The 22,822-nt window shown below is 38.9% G+C and overlaps 1 protein-coding gene across 2 annotated transcripts in view; it reads left to right on the forward strand.

The window, feature by feature from the left end:
• The window catches only part of COX16 (cytochrome c oxidase assembly factor COX16), a 39,104-nt gene extending 18,397 nt beyond the window's left edge, over positions 1-20,707 (forward strand). Inside the window, exons 3-4 of one of the 2 annotated variants that reach the window (XM_088536568.1) lie at positions 8,724-8,786; positions 20,569-20,707. In XM_088536568.1, coding sequence (XP_088392694.1) covers positions 8,724-8,786; positions 20,569-20,685 — 180 coding nt within the window. In that variant the 3' untranslated portion in view covers positions 20,686-20,707. The remainder of the gene's footprint in view (positions 1-8,723; positions 8,787-20,568) is intronic. The other variant, XM_088536569.1, reaches the window with a different exon arrangement.
• The last annotated feature ends 2,115 nt before the right edge of the window (positions 20,708-22,822 follow it).

A 22,822-nucleotide genomic window follows, 5' to 3' on the forward strand; every position in this document is an offset into this window, starting at 1 on the left:
AAGTCTTGGTTCTGCTGCAGTGACCTCCCTATGCAGAAACTGTGTCCAGGATTTCCAAGCACCAGGCACACACATTGGAGCTACTGCCCGACTGTGCTGCATAGCAGCTGGAAATCCCAGGCAAATGGCCAAATTATGTTTTTCTGCCTGGACATAATTTCTGGGTGGAAAAAAAATGGGGGGCCATGTCTGGAGAAACCTGAACATCTGGCAGCTTTACCTCAGATTGCTGAGCTACTCTGTGACAAAATTCAAAATACAGTGCAAGCTCCTTTATTTTAAACAAGTCATTTTTTAATTTCATTAGTTTTATGATATGTCCTTCTCAGTTGTCAAGATTAGATTTGGATCAAGAGAAGATTATTGAGACACTCATTTCTGATTTTCCATGTTGCAAGTGGAACTAATTTCAGTATATAAAATGTTGATTTCAGATTTTACACAATACCAAGAATTCTCTTTGGTTGTTTTAAATCTTGTCACATTGACACAGTTAATTACTGGGTTCTTTGTCTTGCAGTTGAAGTGGTTACAAGTCTGTAATTTAGCTTGAGGCAGATTTTAGCTAAAATATCCAACTGTTATCCTCCCTTGCATCTAGCTTCTCAGACTCTTCTGGTGAAGCTAATGGTAGTGGTTTTAGTAGACTGGAGCTCAAGCAGAAATATGAAGCTTCCAGTGCTAGACCAGGATTTTCAGCTCTTGATCATAGTTATCAGCAGTTTTTACCAAAACCATGTGGACTTCTGTATAGTAAAATTCAACTTACTGATACTGTTGCTTTTCAAAGCTACCTTTTACAGGCTTCTTCAAAGTGGCCCAGGTATCTCTGGTTGAAAACCCTTTGCCCTGTAATGTTGCCGTTATAAGAGTGATCTCTTGTCTAAGGGACCTTCTTGTTCTTCTCCTTTTTGTTTAGAGGCTGAAAGGACTCAAATAAATTCTTTATGTGACTGAGTACTGTTATGGAGCAGTCTGAAACAGCAGAACCCAAACTCATATTAGAAATATAGACATTAGTGAGAGGGGAAAACGCATAATCTGTCCCCCTCTCTAAATATTTGTCCCTGCACAAAGCGTTTATAAGTTCAGTTGTGATTCAGTACGTGATACGTTTCCCCCGGAGTCCCCCCAGCCTCCTGAGTGGTGTCAGGCAGGGCCTAACTACCTTTTTTTGATGAGATGTAAAAGTGAGGCTTTGCTTTTAGAACCATAATGAGTCCGGAAATTAATGTTGTGGCTGTTCCAACATCATATCTTGCATCTCTGGAATGCAGTTCAGGGAGAACAGAGGCTATTTGGGTTTTTGTGCTATCTCTATTTGGATAGACTGGCATTTATGGGATCAAGAAATTCTAACACTCCCTAACATTCCCTCCACTTTTGAACCCTCAAAGACTGTATGCTGCTCATCAAGCCCAGAGAGTGTCATCTCTGATTCAGGGCAGGAGGCTAAATCAGGAATTCCCAGAGAAATCTTTCCTCCATCACTGGTTACTGAGAGGGTGCAAGAATATCATCTTGGTGGACACCTACAGAAGAGAAATTCATTTGTTTAATGAAACCTAAAACATATAAATTAAAATTGTTTTTATTCAAAACTCCTACTCAGTTTAGCAGAGTAGCTTTATTCAGCGTTAGGCATTTAGCGCTTGAAATAATAGTCATGCCTAAGGATCTGTTGTTTTTAGTAGTGTAAATATTTGTTCTCTTTTAGTTTCTGTTGCTATAAATATATGTTTTGAACTTGAGACAGTACATTTAGGCACAAGATCCATCCGATCAGAACACCCTCTGGCCAGTCAAAACCATCAGTTTTCTTTTTCTATGTATGAAGTATTAGATGGTGATTTTTTTTTTTTTTTTGCTTCCTATAAAACTTCACTAGATGTCAGTGTAGAAAGTATTTCTACTTAAATACAATGCAAACTTCAGGGTGAGAAGTTTTATTAAGAAGTATAATGCCTCTAAAATGTGCAGATTTAGATGGAAGTTATTAGATCTCAATGGTTTTAGTTTATTCAAACCATTGAATAACAATTGTTAAATTTCTAAATTCCTGACAACCAAAGAAGTTTTGTTAAATTCATATAAAATTGTGCAAATTGTTTTTGCTAAAATAGCTGTAAAAGAAAAGTCAAAATTTGTTTCAGTGTTTACAGAAAGACTTTAGATTTGCTTTATAAATCAAAATGATATTTCAAAACAATTCTTAGGAGTTTTTTTTTAAAAAAAACAAATTATTTTGGTCTTGTTCAACTGTGTTTCCAGATAACAACAGAAAAAATATCTATGTATATTTTTCTTGTTATTGGCCTTTGAAAGCTGGACTTTATATATAGATAAAATCTCTAAGTGCCTTGTGGACATACAATTCTAGTGTGCATTTGTTGACATTTGAAGAAACAGTCTATTGCTCTGCCTAAATGGTAAAGTGGGTTTGTGTATGTGGTTTTTTGTTTGTTTGTTTGTTTTTTTTAACTTCAATGCCCTTGAAGTCTGGTCTGCTATGGGTTTGTTAGATTTTTCCCTTTAAATGAATTCCTCTGCATTTCTAAACTGCTATGCTGTGCAAAAGATGATGGCTTAGGTTTGGTAGAGTGCCTCTGATTTTGCTGGATTGCTCAAGTTAGCTACTACTTGCAGCACTAGCTTACCAAAACTAGCCTAATTGCCCAATAAGCAAACACCTGGATACAGAGAGATTTCTGCAGTCTGCTGTTCAGATCTGACTGCTAGTGCAGCAATAAAATGTTTGTTAGAGACAAGAGAGGACCGTGGGCTGCTGCCCTCGACTTTGCTTCACACTTTCTGTCCCGAGTTTGCTTGCTTCTAACGTAAGCTTAAGTGACCATTATGGTTTTTGGAGCTGCTGTGGAGAGTTCTGTCCAGAACTAGGATGCGACTAAGGCAGTGGAAGGAAAGCTTAATCTGTATGTGCGTAATATTTTCAGCTTTAACTTGGGTAATTTGCCCACAGCAGTTAAAAAAGCAGCGTTTTAAAAAATATTGTCTAAAAGTGGTGAATCTGCAATAATTACATCCAAAAGCTCCATTCTGTCATTATTATTTGCAGCTATTTTGCCTTTAAATGGAGAATACTTAATTTCTTTTCCCTAAATACCAGTATTACAAACTTGCGCTTCAAGGGTCTCTGCATATATGTTATGATTTCAGTAGAATGTTGGTGGCTCTTTGAAGGTTTGTGCACATGGAACTCTGTAATGTTATATTTAGGACATAGAAAATGTTTATTTTGTGGATATTCAACAAGTCTTATTTCAGGTTCTGTTTCATTTGTTCAGCTTTTCTCCAAAGCAAAGCAAAGATGACATCTGATTCTGAATGCAGGGATACCACATTTTTTCACTATAAAACTTGTTTTAAGAAATTTTCTTCTGTGTATGTTAGTTAATACCTTAGTAACTAGATAACATGGTGATGTGGTAACTGAAATATGCTGAAAATATATGAAAACGTAAATGTTATATACATAAATTAACAGCAGAAGCCTCATAAAGAATTAAAAAAAAAAGTTTAGATCATTTCAAAGCCTGTGCAGGATAAGTTAGATATGATGTGATGAGCCCATATTTAAGGACCTAAAGTCTTATACTAGATGTTCTGAGTTTTTCATAAACTGTGCATCCTTTTCATGGAATGGCAGCTTTAAGAGCCTGTATTGGAGCACCAAATCCTGACTTTAAGCTGAGAGGTGGGTGAGTCTGCACTTCGAACTGTGTCACCTTTAGATATGTTGCAAGCTTAGTTTTCCTTGCAGGAACTTTTAGAAAACACCAACAGTCTTGCTTTTAGCTGCACTCTGAGTGTGTGTGTGGGTTTTTGTTTGTTTGTTTGCTTGCTTGCTTGCTTTTTTAAAAATTATTATTATTTTATACTGGGAGGAAAAATTCTTTGTGGCAAATACTGCTGTGAAATTAAATTTATGGCAGAGCACATGGAGCCAAAGTTTGATGTGCTTATTTATCTTTTAGAAATCAAATAAATAAATGTGCACCTGCAAATCAAGTAGAATATGAAAGCATGCAAAACACCGATTAAATGCTTGAATACGTTTTTTTCTTCCATTTGAAAGCTGTGGAGCACTTGTTAGTTTTGATTAATTACATATGAATAAATCTAGATATGTTTAAGTGTTTGCTAAACCAGAGGATGGTTTGAGTGCCATATAAGTCTTTAATGTAAGTTCTGTAATAACTTTACATTATCATGTGAAAACATGCTGCCCAGTGTTTAGTCTATTTAGATCCTTTTTTCTCCTCCCTCTTTCTTTTTAGTCTTTTAATCCACCTGGAAACAAGTAGTAGATTTAGATCCTGAGAGATTGCTGGTTATCTACCATAATCTAGGAATTGTTGCTGTAATAAGAGTGTTGATACCTCCTTTGGAAACATCTATATTGATTTCTGCCAGCTAAATAAAATATTTTTCTGATCTACTACAACAGTAGTTTCTGTAAGGGGCCTAAGGACACAAACCCAATTTTTAGATCTAGTCTCAAATGTCCCTAGTGTTCAGAAGCTTGGTTTACTATCAGAGTTTACACAGTAACCCTATCTTCATGGTTTATATGTATTAAATATTATAAATAATACAGGTAAAGGATGTTGGTTGTGATGGTGGTGCATGTAATGGAACATTTTGCCTTTCTCTTCTTGCTCGTTAACTAAAACAGGACTTAGTTTAGCTGTAGCTTGTGCTGCACTTTCCTACTCTGGGGATTTATCCCTTCTTGTCTAAAGCTTCGTAGCCTGCTCATAAACCATTGCTTGGAATATTTATGACACAGTTTTTGGTAAAAATTTATGGGAACCCTCTCAAGAAAGATTGAAATTGACTGATCCACTCAACATTGCTGACTTCCCATTTAATGCTGTATCGTGAATTTTTCAAAGAAAATACTCTTCTATAGAGTGCCAGAACTTGTGGCACTGGGTTATTTTAGATTTAAAAATAGGGTGGGGAGAACATTATACAAAGTTTTATGCAAGTAGTCATTTTAAGGACACTGCACGAGAATTGCATCTCATCAGTTTATGCTTGTGTGCATAGGTAGAAGAAAACATATCTTAATTGATGTTCAGGAAATCCAATCCATCGCCCTTCTCCATTTGCAAAAGAAAAGCTGAAATCTTTCTCAGTGGAATAGAGTTTTGTGGAGGGTAAAGTAGGAAAGATACTTATGTCTTCATAGATGCAACTAACTTAGTTTTAGGTTAGAAACTTCTACTGCCTTCTGAAAATGTTTATTAGATGGAAAGTTTTGGAGGAGACTTACAAATACTTGGTATTACAAATATTTGGTCAGTACCAGCCAGCCTTTGGGCACAAAACTGTAATTTATTGCACTAACTTGTGCAAGGGGAGACTGTTTCAAGCACAGTTCTTCCCTCATGGCATGGTTGTCTCCTGCCAGTTTCATTTTTAGTATGACTGAACCCTTCATTTTAGCAGATGTAATTCAAGGTTAGGTTTGTGCTGAAACCCGTGGCCACAAATAGTAAGCACATGCAGACAAGTAAGAATTAACAGTTACAGCTAAGAGGGAATGACTGCTTGTAACAGTGGGCTGCTTAAATTACAAGTCTGGGCATATATTTAATATTGATGACTGGGATGTTACCCTGCAAATTAGGACATGAATCAATCTGCCCATCCTTTCTGAATGGTGAATGGGAGTGACACAGCTAATCCCTTTGTGTGCCTATATTTAGAGCCTCAAGGTGATGGCGGTGCTTTTCTTTGGGTTCTTTCCTGGGAAAACTATCCATTTTATATCCTGGAGGTAAAATTAGTGGCATTCACAAATTTCACAGTCATCCTCTGTCTGTATTATTTGCTTCTAAACCAGAATGTGATGTGGTCCCTGAGGATCAGCGCAAAATTGTTAGCTGGAGAAAGCTGGAGAAAGCTTTTTTTTTTTTTTTAGTAGCAGCAGATTTTGGTGCCAGAAATGTGCGTGTCGCAAATGAAAAAATTCCCATGACTCCAAGGAGTGTAGGAAGGGCAGCAGTTCATCACAGCCCATGCTGCGGGAGCCCTGGCTTTGACGGCGCCTGGAGCACAGGACGCTCCCGCCTCATGCCGGAGCCATCATCTCTCAGGAGGTTCTGACTGGAAACCTGAAACGTCTTTAAGGGAAAAGCGACAGCCACGTTTCAAAAGGATTTTAGAAACATTTTAGCTGCCCAGAGGCAGCTGCCTACCAGATTTTAAAGAATATATTGGTATTTAAGTCTGTTAGATGTAGCCATCTAATACTCTTTTTCTTAGCTCCTTTTTTCTGGTAACTTTTGAGGGCCTTGAGAAAATAGTGTTGCACTTTCTGCCTTCCCCCTCCTCTCCCAAGTGCCACGTAGAAAGGAAAAAAAATAAAACAGGAAAAAGCTTTGAGAAATGACATTTACAGTATTCACATTCAAGCCTTGCAGAGAGCTTCGCATGGAAAGCATCCACATACTTTCAGTAGTTTTTCAGTTAAGTTTTAATGTGGCATTATGCTATAATTGGGAAAAAGACAGACATCCCTGAATTCTGTATTTAGAGACAGAGCTTAAATATAAATAGAAGTTAAGGGAGCTTGTGAGATTTTGCTTGACAAGTAGTAGTTCCCCAGTGGAATAGGGATATTGTTGTCTGCTCTTTCCTGCTGCCGGAATAAAGGTGCAGAGGACACTGCCAGGTTGTTTCTCCATCCGGGCTTTGTCTGCTCCCTCCCCATCATCCCTAACAATAAAATGTGTCTTCCCAATATAGCTGCTGAATGGATTGCGTGGATGGAGCTGAATGTTTTTGCTCACTCATGTGTGCACGTGTTGGCATGGCAGGCAGAACGGGCGCAAAATGCATTTGTTTGTATTGGGATCGGGGGGCAGAAGTGTAAGGTGAAGGAGTCATCACTTTTGAGCAGTCACTTCTCTGGCTTTGCCCGCATGTTAAGGGTTTTCCACTGTGGTCTGCAACCATGGCTGATATTCACGTTTACCTGCTTTTTCAGAAGGAAAATATGACCAGCCAGCTATTTTTTTTTGTGTTGTTGCAAAGATCACAAACTTCAAAGACAGGACTTTACAGTGTGGGGTTTTTTTCTCAACTATGGTGTTGGTTCTGAAAATAAAATTGCGACTTGGCTGTTTAGCTTTGGCAACTGAAAAGTTGTGTTTTGCAGCCAAGTGTTAGAACGTGGAGATGACTTCATTTCTGTGCAGGGTAAAGTATGTTTCAATTATTTTATGTGGGTAAGGGTATAGGGAACAAAAATGGTGAAGATGAAAGGGAATGCGTATGCCCTCTCTGAAATTTTTGTGGAGATTCAAACCAAGCAGCGTGTTCTGCAAGGTGGGCTTAGGTCTTTTGTGCCTCTGTACAGTGTTTAGAGGCTGCAAAGGTGCACATGTAGTTTGCCCTAAAAAGTAGGGTTTAACCACTCTCTTTCTGTAAGCTATTTTGCAGGATGTAATTAATGCTTCTACAGAAAGAATGGTTTCTCTTCATTTCTCACTGGGAATTAAGAGGTTAGCCTTTTTCTGAGAAATTTCACTTAGTCTCCTTGATTGCTGTGGTTCATTTTTGTCAGAATTAAAGTGTGAAGTAGTTACAAGTATTGGGATTCTGTGTCTCAGTTTTGGCTTGTCTCCCCCTTCTTGCAGCCAGAGGAGGGTTAATCCGCAAGGAAGTGGCTGAGAAGAAAAGGGCCTGGAGGGAGGAGAAGGCAGCAGTAACTTCCCTGCTCCTTTCCCGTTAGCTTCTACAAGTGCAGCCATGCAAGCACCAAAACACCACACGGTGAATGAGCTCTCAAAATTGCTGGAATAAAACTTGATAATGGGATATTGAGGTGTCTGTGTAAGTTAAATTCTGGCTGTGATTAATTATGAAGGAATGCTGCTACAACCGTGTTATCTTGGTTGCCTTGCTGTTCAGTGAAAGGAAAGTATCGGGAGTAAATAAAACTCTCTCCTGTTCCTGTACTCTCTGGAGCATTTAAAATGTGTATCATTTATTTCCTCTGGTGTATGCGGGTGGTGTGAGAAGGCCAATCATACAGACAGTCTTTGCATTTAGTCCTGACTCTGTGGAGGTCCCTGATTCTCAGCTCTGTAAGAGCCAGATCCAAAGTGCTTGGATCCCTAGAGTTCCCCATTACACATTTGTAAGTTATCCAAGGCAGCAGGAATCACCAACACTTCCTAGTACAGAATTTAAAATAGGAAAGTTCATCAAAAAGTCAATTTTGACTCGTGTTTAAAATTTGGAAACCAGAACATACTGCTTGTTTACTCACTGAATGCACCATATAGGAATAACATATTCAATTTGATCACATTTTTCTCTTTATTGAATCTCTTTGTTTTATTTGATTGAGGTTTTATGTGACAGTTTCAAACTAAGCAGTTCTAGATTTAAGCATCTGGCATAATGGAATTGCAGGGTTTTCTCTTGTTAAAAATGTGCTTCCTTTTTGATTTGAAAAGAATGGCGCTCAATCTGTCTTTTCCATCCCAATTGTTATATTGTGTTCATCATCCTAGCATCTGAACAAATGGCACATAACCTCTGCTCTCAGTTTCTGCCCTGCTTAGAAGAGAGGAGGGGCAGCACACATCAGCATTTAGTTTATTGAGTTTAAGATGCTCTTCTTTTTTTTTAAGATTTTTATTTTTCTTAAAAGCAAACTTTTTGGCTCTATTTTTGTCTTTCAGGTTGATCCCTCCTTGAGAGAAAAATTGAAACGGAACAATGTGACTCTGGAGTCTGAATATGAGGTACAATAAATCTGTTGCTTGGGGCTCATAACCCTGGCTGCCCTTGATTACCATGGCCACTGGTGGGGTGTATCTGTCCATAACTAAAATTAGATCAGCCATCTGCCTGTGATTCACTGATTTTCAGTAAAACAAGGTTTGTGTTGAGAAAGGTTTTTGAACATGTAGTACTTCTTTGTAACACAGCTTTACTTTGATGTCCAGGTGCCAAGTACAATGGTACAAAAGAAACTCCACTATTTGTGTGGTTAGCCTAGTCTGTAATAAAGTAGAGCTGATGTTGCCCTTTGCTGGAACGTGTATGCGCTTATGTTAGCACTTCTACTGCGTAAGTTGTAATGATCTTGAGAGCAAATTACAGCACAAGGCGCTTGGCGGGCTGCCTGTTACTATTTCTTGCTTCTCAAGCGTCTGTGTCACTCTCAAACAACTGCCGTTTCTTTTTCTCCATTTTGGAAAACTACTAGAGGTATTTGCTCCTTTTCTCAGCGATGCATTTTCAGCTCCAAAATGGACATTTTGGACAGTTTACTGTAGAGAGTTTAATAAATCTTCAGGCCTAGAAAGGCCTTATTAGGCTCCCTGTATCCAGAACAGGGATACCAAACCTCCCTGTCTCTGGAAAAAAGGGAGAAAGCTATTTCAGATAACTTGTAAGATTTTTAAATGATTTGGATCAAATGTCCAACTGACACTTTATGTATCCATGTGCTCTTTATGCTGAGGACAGGTTTTCTTTTCCTTTCAGTAAAACTTTATACAGCAGATTTTTTGAGAGCCTGTTTGCATCTACAGCTCTGATACTTAGTTGTCCAAATGGCAATATATATTTTGCTAATTAGACCTTCTTCATTCCATTACTCTTTTGTGTTTTCTCTAAGAAATAAAAAATAAACTTACATGTTGCAATTTTACATACATAATTTCACAGAACGTATGCCTACTCATTAGATTTATGAGTTATTGACAAATATTTGAAAGTTTTTGAGGTATCCTCCGTCTACCAAGAATTGTGATCTATGTGTACAGAATAAAAAGATTTATTTTCTGGGTAGATATTGAAAGCTCAAGTGGAAACTCAAAACATACAAATGCATTAAGTTCTAATCACCTCTGGGATTCTTCTGTGCCTCACTTTAAATAGAATATACAGTAAGGTTGTTTCGATTTACTTATATGGAAGAACCACGAGCAGCAAAAAGAGCCACATCCCTCCATTTTGCTCACTACCTAACCTCAAAATGAACTGATTGCTATTCTGATATGCCTTGTTTTCCCTCCAGCGAGTAAATAGTTGAAGGTTAATGCTTAAATGGCCATAATTGCATTTGCTTTATGGAGAAACCAATAGTAATAAAATACAACTGGCGCAACAACGTATTATGAGCCTACTTGTGTAATGAGGATTTTTCATGATGGACAGAAATGACAGATACAACTTATTTTTCTCCATCTAAACTACAGAGAGCCCCCAGGCTGAAACTGAAGTACATGGGTGGTCCAGAGAGTAGACCAGGTCAGCAATTCAGACACATTTGAATTTCTACATAATTAGAATTATTCAGATTGTTCTGAGATATAATCTCACTGTATGTGCTGTTGTGAGCAGTGACATGCAAGTGCTATGCATGTTGCCTTCTGGCTTCAGTGAAACTTGAGGAACCACCAGCTGTTCAGTGGGCAGGTGCTTAACAAACTCTGAAGGAGCATTTCATAATTTTAATGGATTTTTAATGGATACCACCTATTCTGAAGCCTTAACCCATCACTGAGTTTCTCCTGGCATTTGGGGCAGTAGTTTTATGCGGCCTCTGGGTTCCTTGCTGGTGGTTTCTTTTTTGTGTGTTTTTTTTTTTTTTTTTTTTTTTTTTTTGCCAGCCGTTTCAAAGTATGGTTACCTGATACAGGCAAAGCTTCCAGCCATTGCTCCCCCCAAGACTTTCAAAAATATCTTATTTAGAAGAATAGAAATGTACATATTGAATGTGTTGTAGGACAAAGAAAACAAAACAAACAAAAAAATTAAGTATTGACCCAAGAGAAGAAGCCTAGAGTATTTATTTGAAAGTGCAGAAATATTGTTTGGAAGAGGGGAATAAAATATGCTTGCTTATCGTGATGAATAGCAAACATTCTCCTGAATGTTTAATGGTTGCAGGCATTTATTTTCATTGGTTTAAATGCCATCTCTGGATGGCATTACTTATTCTAGCATGTAGTTTCTATACTTTTCTGAAGATTATGGTCTAATACAGATTGAAATAAATAATTGCTGCTTAGGAGTTTTCAACCAAATAAAAAATATCTTGAGCATTTATTGGTAACTTAGAGAATTATGATTTTACAATAAAAAAATGATTAATTTTGAATTAGATATGGTTTTACCCAGTGGGGAATTAAAGGCAGAAAAAGGTGCAATAAAATAACCAGTGTTAAACAGTTGAGAATAGTAAATGAAAGGTTATGAAGCAGAGAAAATTGATAAAGGAGACTCAGGATGACAGAGAGTTGTTTGATAACAGGACTGGCAAGGATATGGATAATAAGATTGTATTGCAGCAAAGTAAGAGTAAAATAAATCTTAGGATGAAAAATCACTAGTAACCATATTGGTAAAGTAGAAACATTCAAAATATTTTTATTCTATGTAAAGGGGGAAAAAATCCTTTATATTCAAATCGGGAGGAAGAAGGATGGTACTTTTAAACAACCAAACAGGATCTTAGCTAATAACCATTGGCCTCTGGTGATTTATACCCAAGTGTTCCAAGAATATAATGAGAAGTTTTCTGTGGTCACTGAAAATGTTGAAGTGTGCTTGTCCTTGGGAGTTACCAATAGGCAGGAAGAAGAGGTTTTTAAAAGCATTCTGTAGGATTTGAGACCTATCGGGGCACTCCTGCACTTTCCTGTCAGTGATCTGGATGGAACTGCAAACTCGTTCCTGGTGTACAAGTGACACGAAGGTACCGGTGTGATGAAGGCACAGCAAGCCCGGCACACGGAGCAGCTCGCATTTCTTGGTAAGCTGGGCAAAGGAGCTTGTTAAAACAGCCAAAGCCGAAGTGGGAAATGCAGGTCAGAATGGGCTACGTCATGAAAAGTAGCAAAAAAGTTTAAGAGTCAGAGAATAAGTAATTCAAATTGGTCTTCTGATGTGATGGTGTGGCAGAAGGCTAATTTGGTCTCTATACATATAAGCAATGGTAAATAGAAGGAGGTGATTTTATTTCTCAATGCAGCATTGATGAGGCTGGTACCGATATAGGACCGAGTTCTGGTGTCCACGTTTTGGACAGGACTTTAAAAGTGAGATAGGCTGCAGAAAAAGCTGAATATATTGATGTTAGCTCAGGGATGGTGAAGATGAATTGCAAGAAACTTAAAGGCTTAAATCTCTTTTAAGCTACCAAAAAGAACATTAGTTAAGGTATATGAGTACCTCATAAGAAGCAAGTGCTAGCTATTGAAGGGTTTTGTAATGCAGCAAAGGGATTCTGATTGGAAACTAAGCCAGCTGTTAACGGAGAGGGTAATTGTTGGAACACAAGGAGAAGAAAAATGGGTTTTGTCTTTTGGCAGATTTGTTTCAAAACTTCTAAATCTTCAGCTAGTTGCAAACTATTGGATTTGGCAGGCATGGAATAAATGAGTGAATATGATAATCTATGAATAGTTAGCCTAGAGAAGAGTTCTTCTTAAAATGTGTACAGTTAGTTTTTGTTCTTCACAGTTTGATAGCTCCCAAGACGCCAACGTGAGCTCTAGAAAACAAGAATTGGTGGCTGTTCTGAGAATTATTACAGAAATATTGTAGTTACATAATTAAAATGATTATCTGAGTTTAAAAAGAAGCAGCAGGTTGTGTGGGGCTCTTATTTGTGTATCTATGTCTGAAGAGTAAAAGAAAATTGAATTTGAATAAGCACTTCTAGAAATGCTTCAAGCTGTTTAATGCTAATGCGAATTGACCTGAGAGGTTGTAGCCACAGGGTGGGCAAGATATTATTTTTTATTATTTTTTATTATTTTTTATGAAGTGTTGGTGTAGCAATGTAGCAATACCCAAACATATATACCTACACTCACACCATATCCCAGACACTGATTTGTCATTGATAGAAAACAGAGAAGGAAAGCTATCAGTGCAAGTAGACAGCAAATATGATCAAGGCGTACAAATGCCTGCACTGAGTAATCTCTCCTCCTCCCTCTTTCTCTTCTCTTCAAAATAACATTCTCTGCAGCTGTTGGCAGTCCCTGCATGCCAGCCCTTAACATGTTAGGGCCAACACTGCATTTTCTCAATCCCAAGGCAAAGCGTGAGCGGGGAAGATGGCATTCCCACAGCATGGCTGAGCTCCTTGATCCTCGTCCTGAGGGATGCTGCTGGCGTCTGCCCGGCAGCACCGGGACCCTTTCCTTGTGCAGCTGCCTACGGAGGATTGGCCAGCACATCTGTCACACTAATGGGCCCCCAGTGGGATGCTGCTGGGATCTGTAATGTTAAAAACCTCTGTAGTAAACGTGCAGTGCAGGGGAATTTAGCTGCACGGTTGAGTCTGTATACATTCCTCTTACTGACTACCTCTAAGAGGCTACACCGTAACAGTTAGTTTCCAAGGAAGCTCTTATCTCACCAACCCAGTAAATGTATTTGAAATGCAGTACAGCTGTATTTGAAATGCTTTTAAGGAACTTTTACACAGTTCTAGTATGTTCTTTGTTTGCTTTTCAAATGATGGTTAAGGATCTTTTTTATGATGTTTAAGCTAGGCTATAGAAACACAGCACCAGCAAGTTCTTGTCATACAGCGGGACACTATCCTGAGAGATAACTAATTAAAAGGCAAAGGAGATGTAAGATGATGGCGAAGACTGGCCATGGGAAGTGGGATTGTTTATGATTGTTTGAAATAAATGAAGTTACCCATAAAGCACTAACATGTCTGCTTTAGTCATTTGGGATAGTTTTATGCATGAGGTACGTGGGACGAGGAGATTGGTGTTGTGGGAGTGACAGAAGAGTTAGGTTGGTTGGAGAAGGGGAACCTTTTAGTGTAAGAGAGGATAGCTGCCAGTCAAGGAATTGGGTAGGAAAACTGATGAGTAGGGGAGAAGGGCATGGTTTAAGATCTAAGGAACCCTTTTGTATGCTTGTTATTGGAGTAAACCATAATGTGGTTTTCTAGTTAGTTGTTTTAAGTTTTCTATTCTCATTGGATTTTTAAACATGCAGCCAAAGAGATGAGAAGTGGACAACAGAAAGCATTTAGCATCCCTTCCACTGTCTTTGAGATGATCTTGCTATCCTTCATCCTAGTGAAAAACAGTGATTTATACTGCATTATGTAAGATGATTAAAAACTTTATATTTGAAATGTTGATATTGTTGGCAAAATTTGACATAGTTATGGAATCTGCAACCACCATCATAGGATTGTAGTTCTAAAGAAAAAATAAAATCTCCAGTATGATTCAAGGTAAGTTTTGCCTGATTTTTTGCTTGCACAGTCTATCACGATGCCATTTTTTAATTATGGTGGTACGTTGTTGGTGCATCAGAGCAGTTATCAAGGAGTATTCTGGGGATCGCTGGAAATTTTTTTAAGTATTAAAATGTATATGGAAATCCTTCACTTGTTTATATGTGGGCAAAAGATAAATTCTTTTAAAAAATGAATGTGACAAATGCAGAAGAGGAAATGGGATAGGAGAATGAAGCTACAATTCAAGTATGCAAAGATCAGATTGCAGTAAGAACAGTTTTACAAAAACAAAATATACTTTATAGTGACAGAATGACAGTGCTTAACATGAATATAAAACATAGGTTATAGCAATCAAATGTAGGAAAATAGTGCTAGCAAGGAGGAAATGGATACTACACACTTTTTAATATAAATAGTAACTTCTTTGAAATGTTGATTCCTGTTTTAACCTCAGACCGTGTCATATATCCGCTAAGAGTTGAGTTTTGCCCAAGAATTGGTGGGAGGCAGCACTGACAAGTTGAGATGCTGAAGGAAATGCTGTTAGCACTTCAATATGCAGTGTAGTACTGCATCTTGTTAATGTCATGATGTTTCCCAGCATGTTTCTTCTCAGAGAACCAGCGCCATCCCAAAGAACCAGGGGCCTACTGTGCCTTCTTGCAGCTTTGGCTTGAAAATGAAGGAACAGCAATGCAGATCAGAAAAAAATATCCCCCTATCACCAACCCACAAGGAAAACCCTGATCTTTACCTTCTAAAACTTCTTACCATGCTTGTAAAACTTTAGGTAGGTGCCTTGTTCCTTCTAGATAGGAGAGTCTTGCTGACTTGGTTTCAAAGACTTGTTGGTCCTTATAGAAGGATGAGAGCTTGAATTTATTTGCAAGTTATACTGACTTATTTAGTGTACGCTGAGCAGGATTGCTGAGAAGCAGTGTTTGGACAGTTGGCAATATAATGGGGGCCTGACATCCATGTTACTGCTCTTATCAAAGGGATAGGGAATGTTAGCCATGGAGAAGAAATGGAGGGATTTAATTTATTTTTATGCCAGAAATTTGCCCAATAACACAAGACAAAAGGCAGCTATTGATATGACTGAAAAAAAAAATATGGCTCAAAGTTGCTCTGTTAACATCCAGTCAAAAGAACAGTTTTATAGCAGTATACACCAAAAAGTGGGGAAAAAAATGCCCCAAAGTATTTGTAGTCCAAGTAGGATGTTTGAAACAAACCCTGTCTCTGTCAGCCGGATGAATTCAGCAGGCTTTGTGGGACTCTGTCCAGGGATGGATGTGTAAATCCTTGCTGACCTCTTCCTCTCAGCCACAGACCTGGAGGAGTTTTCAGATATTGTTTGTTACTCCTATTGCACTCATACACTGTAAAAGCTCTTGTGTCCCATTCAGCCAAACTCAACTGTATCTAGATGAAAAAGAGTCTGCAAAAAGCTTAATGAGACTTCCATGTAGAATAGAAAGGGAAACTCCCGCATGAACTTCGTTGCTTAATTAGAAGTGGAATTTGGTGAATTTTGTGTGTCTTATCTTAAAGGTATAACATTATGTTATGCCATTCGTTATTTATAGAATGTTGCTGGTTTTGCTCAAGGAAGAAGATAAGCAGAAAGTAAGCAGCACAGGCAGTTTATGAGTTCTCCTGGCTTCCCCTATGGAACTCCTGAATCCTTTGAACCAGGAAGTCCCTCTTGAGTGATATGCATTCAGTGCTGAGGTGCAAGGCATAAATGACACTGGATTATCTCATGATTTATGTTGATTTTAAGATGTCCCTCATTTTAAGATGGGAAACTGCTTGTCATTTGGGAAAAATTCATGGTGAACCTAATTTCTTAGACAGAAATCTATCTGCCTAGTATTATTTTCTGCTACTTGAAAAATTTAAGTCTCTGTGACCATATGGTTTTAACTGCATTTTTGGTTTATCGACTAATTTATATCACTGTAGCATCTTCACAAAAGGCTCTGAGAGCCCTGTACGTACATTAATTAAGCTCTGTGACACCTCTGAGATTAAGACAAGTACTGTTCTCATTTTTCACATTGGGAAAATGATGCATGGACAAACTGGTGGTGCATTTCTGTGATACAAATCTTTGGACACTATAGCCAGGTTAAGATATTTCAATTTTCTCTCTTCCTTACGATTCCTTGACCTATATGTGGCATTTTGCCTATTTTCATGCTTAAATAGTTTTTTTTTTCATAAATAATCACAGAATTACAGAATAGTTGAGGTTGGAAGAGACCTCTAGAGATCGTTTTCCTAATGTAGTTTAGTTTTCTGTCTAGGAGCACAGCCCCACATAGTGCTGAATGGGCATAACTAAGGGAGGGGAAAAAAAAGTACCCTTTTGGGGAAAAGTCTCTTAAGCAAGTCTGCCGTATATTAGTTTAATTAGTTGTACCATACATGGATGAGATTACACTGAAATAGATAACTGGTTCCACTTTGTTAGTGACAAAATTGTTTTCATCATCATAATTTTTCTCAATCTCTGGCAGAACTGAAAAGAAGGATAGATCTCTACATGCTTACGTGGAAAAGACCATTTCTTTTTTTGCTGAACAAACAAATTTTATCTGTAGCATTTTCTGCCCTAAATTGCATATATGTAAATATGTATTGACTCACAAGTAAAATGATAACATAAAAACTTAATAGTCTCAAGTAGGGAAAAATTACTTTTTAAATTTGATGAGGACTTATCAGAGATAACTAAATATAAAATTATATCATACTCTTCAAAAAAAATGTGTAGCAGCAAGGTTTGATTAGAAAGTGAGAAATCAGAGTGGTTGCTTTGGGAAAAACTAACACAAAACCCAATAAAGCTTGATCAATGTGATGACAAAGTGAAGATATTCAGTCATACAGCAAACTCTTATTTCTGCATCTCTGCATCTTTATGTCATAATAGAATTCTTCAATATATATTTGTGGTCTTGAACTTATTTTGACACTCTTGCAAGTACAGACTGTTTTGATGCACTTTTCACTGCATCTGTCAGTCCTGAAGACATTCTTCCCTAACTAATGTTTTATCTGCACTGGGGCATGCTTATCATAATAATGGGAAATAATGGTTTCTTTCAAATTAGAGTCATTTCTTTCAGTGTTAATCACAAAATTTATTGCATCAAACCCTGAAGTAAACAGGATTTTCTTATCCCCTTTCACAGATGGGAAAGGGAGAGACTAAAGCCAAAAATCTTTGTAAGCAACTACCTTAAATTAACCCAGTCCAAGCTCCAAATTAATTTCTGCAGATTCCAACTTGATCATGATGAAATGAATACTTACCCTAAGTTGTAAGAGTAGAATTTAGTATTTGTTTTAAGGCTGGCAGAGGATTATGATTTTTACTACTGTCAAAACTAAGTGTTTGAACCAGCAATATAGAAGGGTCTGTCTGCAGCTTATGAGCTCTTTTGTGCCATGCAAGCTGTTCAGCAAAATCTCAACAGTCAGGTGTGGGGCAAACAGTGGAATATTCTTTTTTGTTCTCTGTGCCTGCCTATATGGCCATAGCTTTTCCTTTGAATTACAGCTTCTGTCAGTCCAGTACTTTTAGGAGGCAGTTTAGCTGATTTAGGAAGTGAATCAGAAGGTTTAATGGACTACACTGATCTTACTTTAAAAAGCTAATTTGCAATATCCTTTGGGTTATTTGAGACAAGCAGGAAAAGTGGTGCTGGTCTGATCTGATTACATTTCGTTGTAGCCTCCAGTGATTGACTGTTTAGTGCATGTGAACTGGGAGGCAAAGCTTTTCACTTGCAAGACTCCAGTTTGTATGATTTCGGTTTAGTAGAAGCGGGAAGTGGTTTACCTGCCCTGTGTGATGTCTCTGTGAAACTGGGTGAACTCAGTTTAGGTAGCTTAACAAACAAACAAACAAAATATATAATGTAGAAATGCACCGTCAGAAAGAAAAAGGTCGACTTAATCTGGGAGCAATACCAGCTTCTCACCTGGGTTCCTCCTGTGGAAAATAGCGGTGACAATCGGGAGGGACCTTGCAACTTGTGTGCAGGGTGTGCTGCACCTTGGATGCGGGTTTGCTTGCATAGATTTTGAGCATTCCTTATATTCCTTACGGAGAGCTGAGCAGTTATGGGAGGATAAAAGCTATGTGGTGCCTTGGTGTTGAATGCAAGCAGGGTGCTTTTCTCCTGTTAAAGCACAAGGTTAGTTTAAGTGTAGTTTCCTTGAAATTTCCCTTTGAATTAGGTGTTAAATTCTGAATATGCAACTGGAGCGGGTAGTTGCTGATGCATAGGATGATGTGTACTTTCCCTAACCACTCTCCTTCCCCCTCTTGCTGTGTCAGTTTAGATCCTTTCCAGTTGAAATGAAGGGCCAGCTAATCATAAGATATATAAAGTCGCAGAGAGAATTCTTCAGAAATACTTGCACCAACTCCACTGTATGGAAAATTCAACTGCTTCTACCTTGTGAAAGTCTGCTGTTTCTGTGCATGTGTTCTCACGTATCTTCTGCTGAATGTTGCCTAATTTCTTTTGATATCTGACTAACCTCATTGTAATTTCCTCTGGTAATAGAAGTGGCAGAAAAGTTTTCCATAGAACAAGCCTAGTACTATCAGTTCATGCTATTTTAGCTCTGAATTATTCTGCAGCCATTATTCGAGACCCTCAGTCCTCAATTTGTCATTTGTTTGGAGGATTGGTAGAAGGCAAATTAGACTGCAGCCTCGGGGCAGGGTTAAGTCTCTGCACTGCGTTTCTGCGGCATTTTTGGGGATGAGACCCTAATCACCCCCTAATCGGGGGCTTAAATCCTACTGTGGTGAGTATCCTTAATAACACATGATATTGTCCTCGTCAGCAGGACGTACCGTGTGCCGTTCCAGCAGCAGTGGAACCAACCACCAGCCTCCTCCTGGCAGAGTCCTGGGGTGTCTGGTGTAAAATTAAACTCTGCAAGTTGGCACAGAGAGCTCTGCGGCCTGTGCCTGGCAGGAAAGGAGACTCCTGTCGCTCTGCTAGTCCTGTCTTCACAGTCCTCCTCGCTCAGCTTCAGCTGACGTGCGTTAAAATAGAAGTCATCCTACGCCAAGTGGGAAAAGCACCTGCTCAGATAGCTGTGGAACTTAGGCCAGAGTGTGTCCGCTCCAGGAAAAGGAAATAATAGTGAGCATCAGCAAATAGGTTTGGGAAGGAGAACTGCCTTTGTCCTCAACTGCTCTTAGATGAAAGCAAGTTCAGTAGTTCAATCACATCATGTTTCATTGAATATGAATTAAAGTAAGACTATGTACACAAGATGTGGATTATCTTGTTTTGCTTTTGCTTTGTTTGTTTTCCTGATCTGGAATGGGAACGGTACAGCTTTAAAAAATTGCAGTAAAGTCTGTCTGAATCCTTGGTAGCTATAGTGCTGCCTGCTATGCTAACTAACCTGTCCTGAGTGTCTCTTCAGACATACTTTTTGGAGAATCATAGTGAACATTTATCATCTTTGACAGCAGTGTTTGTAGGCGAGGACAGGGGAGTGCCTTTCCTCCTTTATTTATTTATTTATTTTTTCCACCTCTGTGGCTGGAAAAAGAGCGCAGTCATTGGTACTTTGGAGGAGGGGGGAAGGATGGGAATACGCAAGGAGGTAACTTAAATGTAAATTTTAGTATGTCTTAGTGACTCTTCTAGCTATGATGGTTGAGTGCCGTATGGAAGTAGGCAGCCGAAAGCACTGTGTACTGCTCTCCTGTTAAAGCCGTGTGTGTTGAAGGAGACGGAACTGTTACCAACTCTCTCAGTGCTAGGTAATGTTTCCTTTCCAGGATGCCTTGCACCTGTGCAGGCAGAAAGTCACTAATTTCTAATCTTCTGGTTGAGTTACACCAGTGCTTGTCACCCCTTCAACTTGATACCAGGCAGAGTTGCAGCTAAAGAGCTGACCTGGAAAACAAGGTGAGAAAAGAAAGAGTGAATGCAAGATACTTTCCAGACATGTTCAGGTGTTTCAGTGCTTCCCGTCTTACATGTTCCTTACCTGTGGATAGAGACTAACCAGTAACAGTAATGCCCCCCCCCCCCGCCCCAGGCATTTATTCAGTTATCTGATTAATGTCTACTTTTTTTTTTTTTTTTCCTCCTTGTTACTGAACTTTTCATTTGGGATGGGTGAAAGTTAATCTGCCCAGTGGTGATGCTGAATTTCTTGTGCAAAAAGGAAACACATTAGAATAATGTGTAATTTACATCGCTCCGGGTGACACTGTTTTTGCCTTTTATCTGCAGAAACTGGAAACGTCTGACTTAGATAACTGGGAGAATATCAGAGGACCCCGTCTGTGGGAAGACTCCAAGACCGTTCAGCAGCAGCAGCGAGAGGCTGCCCGTCTGAAAACAGAGTGACTGAGGAAGCCTCCTTTGGTGCCTCTGGAAAATCATGTCTCGGGGCGGGGAGTCAGGAACACATGGGAAGGGGGAGGAGGAATCTGCACTGGGCAATCCATGCCAATGTATGCGCAAGTTAACTATGAGATCTATTGGAAAGACACTTTGTTGCATGAAATCCTTTGCATCCATTTGCAAAGAGTTTCATAGACTCTGTATGTAAATTCTCAATTAAAAAAATAGCTGATTGTTCCACTGAAGTTATCAGTCTTCCTTTCCCACTGTTTTTCAATAGCTATTGTTCAAAACTAGGATGCCTCAGCAGGGAATGACATCTCAAGAGTCAGCTTGTCACTACGGCAAGTTGTCACCCTAATGAGAGGAACAGTGCTGTCATCTAGATGTGTGTGACCAGCTAAATGCTGCTTCCCAGCGCTCCCGCCTGACTTCAGGCCCTTAGGCCTAGAAGGGGCTCCACAGGCATATGAGCTGTTCAGGAACAGCGAGCCCAGCTTGGGCTAAATAATGGTCTGGTGCTTCATTTCCAGGAACTTGCCTATACACCAGCCTATGTAGAGTGTCAGCTGGTAATTGTTTAAGTAACGTTTGCTCGGCCATGGGCAGACTTGTGTAATTACTTCAGCGATGCCCTGGTGCAGGCAGGGGTGTTTGCGGCGGAGCTTCTCAGGTCGACTTGGAAGATTTCTTGCTCAACAAAAGCTGTGCTGTTCTTGTATAAGCAAGTACAATAGCAGTATCTTCTTAACCCCCTATTTAGCGGCAAAGTTCCCTTTACACATTGGTTACATATTGTTATTATACATTTCTATATGTATTACTATGTATATATTTGCACACTTGCATAGAAGATTTTTGCCTTTTGATGAGTTCTTCTGTAATCTTTGTTTTCTTTATTTCTAACTTTGTGTGCTAAATATTGGCTATTGCAGGAAGCCATGATACATTCAGGACTGTTCTGCTGAGACAGTCTGTAAGGATTTTAAGCTACTTCAGATAAAATGAACCTTCTGGTAAGATGTTTAAGCAGTCTCCTAAAACGCTTCAGAGGAATGGAGTAGTGGAGCACAGATTAACGGTCGATGCTAGTTTGAAAGCAGCGCCACCTTGGAATTCATGAATTCCACCTCGGAATTCCACCTTGGAACTCATGGATGTGTGGTGGTCTTACACCTCACTGCCAGAAATGTGTCAAATGCAAATCTAAATATTCTTTTAGACACTTTATGTAGGGTAGCCTCCTTGTCCTCATGCAAATCCTCCCTCATTATTTTTCATTATTTGCTTTTCTTCAGTCTCTCAGTTACAAAACCCACTTCTTCACTTGGAAAGAGGAGGCTTCACTGATTTTTAGGGAAGTTCAAATTCCTACAGCATTAAATGAAATATCTTAGCCATGTTTATAAAGACTTGCTCCTGCTATAATTGTGAAGTTCATGGGAAAATACTGTTTCTAATCCGGAATGCAGCTGGGGCTGTGTTGTTTGTTTCCCTGTTCAATGTTTATACATCTTTGGTTCTAAATAAAAGTGCTAACAAATTGAAACAGCTAGGAGAGGAACTACAGAAGCAATACATCAGCAATGTGATAATAAATGCTATAATGATACAATTGAAAAATCAGAATATGGAGGCATTAAGCTGTGCTAGAACTAGAGAACAGGGGAGTAGGTTTCATTAGTTTATTATTCCTTTTCACTTAAAAGATAAAACAACGTTCTCAGACAAGTAACACGTAAAATAGGGCCGCTAAGGATCAATTAAAACCATGCACCTTGCTAAGCATCTTTTCAACTCCAGCAATTGCCAATTTTGGTGCAGTGCCTCTGGCAGGGGTATGACGATCGCTTGGGTGACGTCAGGGCGTTAATTGCACTGGCAGCGTCTTCTCTGAACTCAGGCTCTCACTGGTGCCAGCTTCACTGCTACTGTTAAGGTACTCACTGGGCTGCCAGAAATGTTTCTTTGAATTACCCCATATGCACCCAATTTGTGTGGTTTCAGCAAATGCATAATTTCTTTCCTACAGGATGCACATCTACGTTTTCCCAGCTCTGATTACAGGAGAAGGGAAGTTGCCATTGCATTTTATATGGAAAGGCATGCTCTGTCTTTCAGCATCGGCTCTCAGTATTTA

Source organism: Tinamus guttatus, unplaced genomic scaffold (assembly GCF_059628265.1).
Source record: "Tinamus guttatus ecotype Peru unplaced genomic scaffold, ASM5962826v1 Tinamus_guttatus_pri_ptg000676l, whole genome shotgun sequence".
Classification (NCBI taxonomy): Eukaryota; Metazoa; Chordata; class Aves; order Tinamiformes; family Tinamidae; genus Tinamus; species Tinamus guttatus.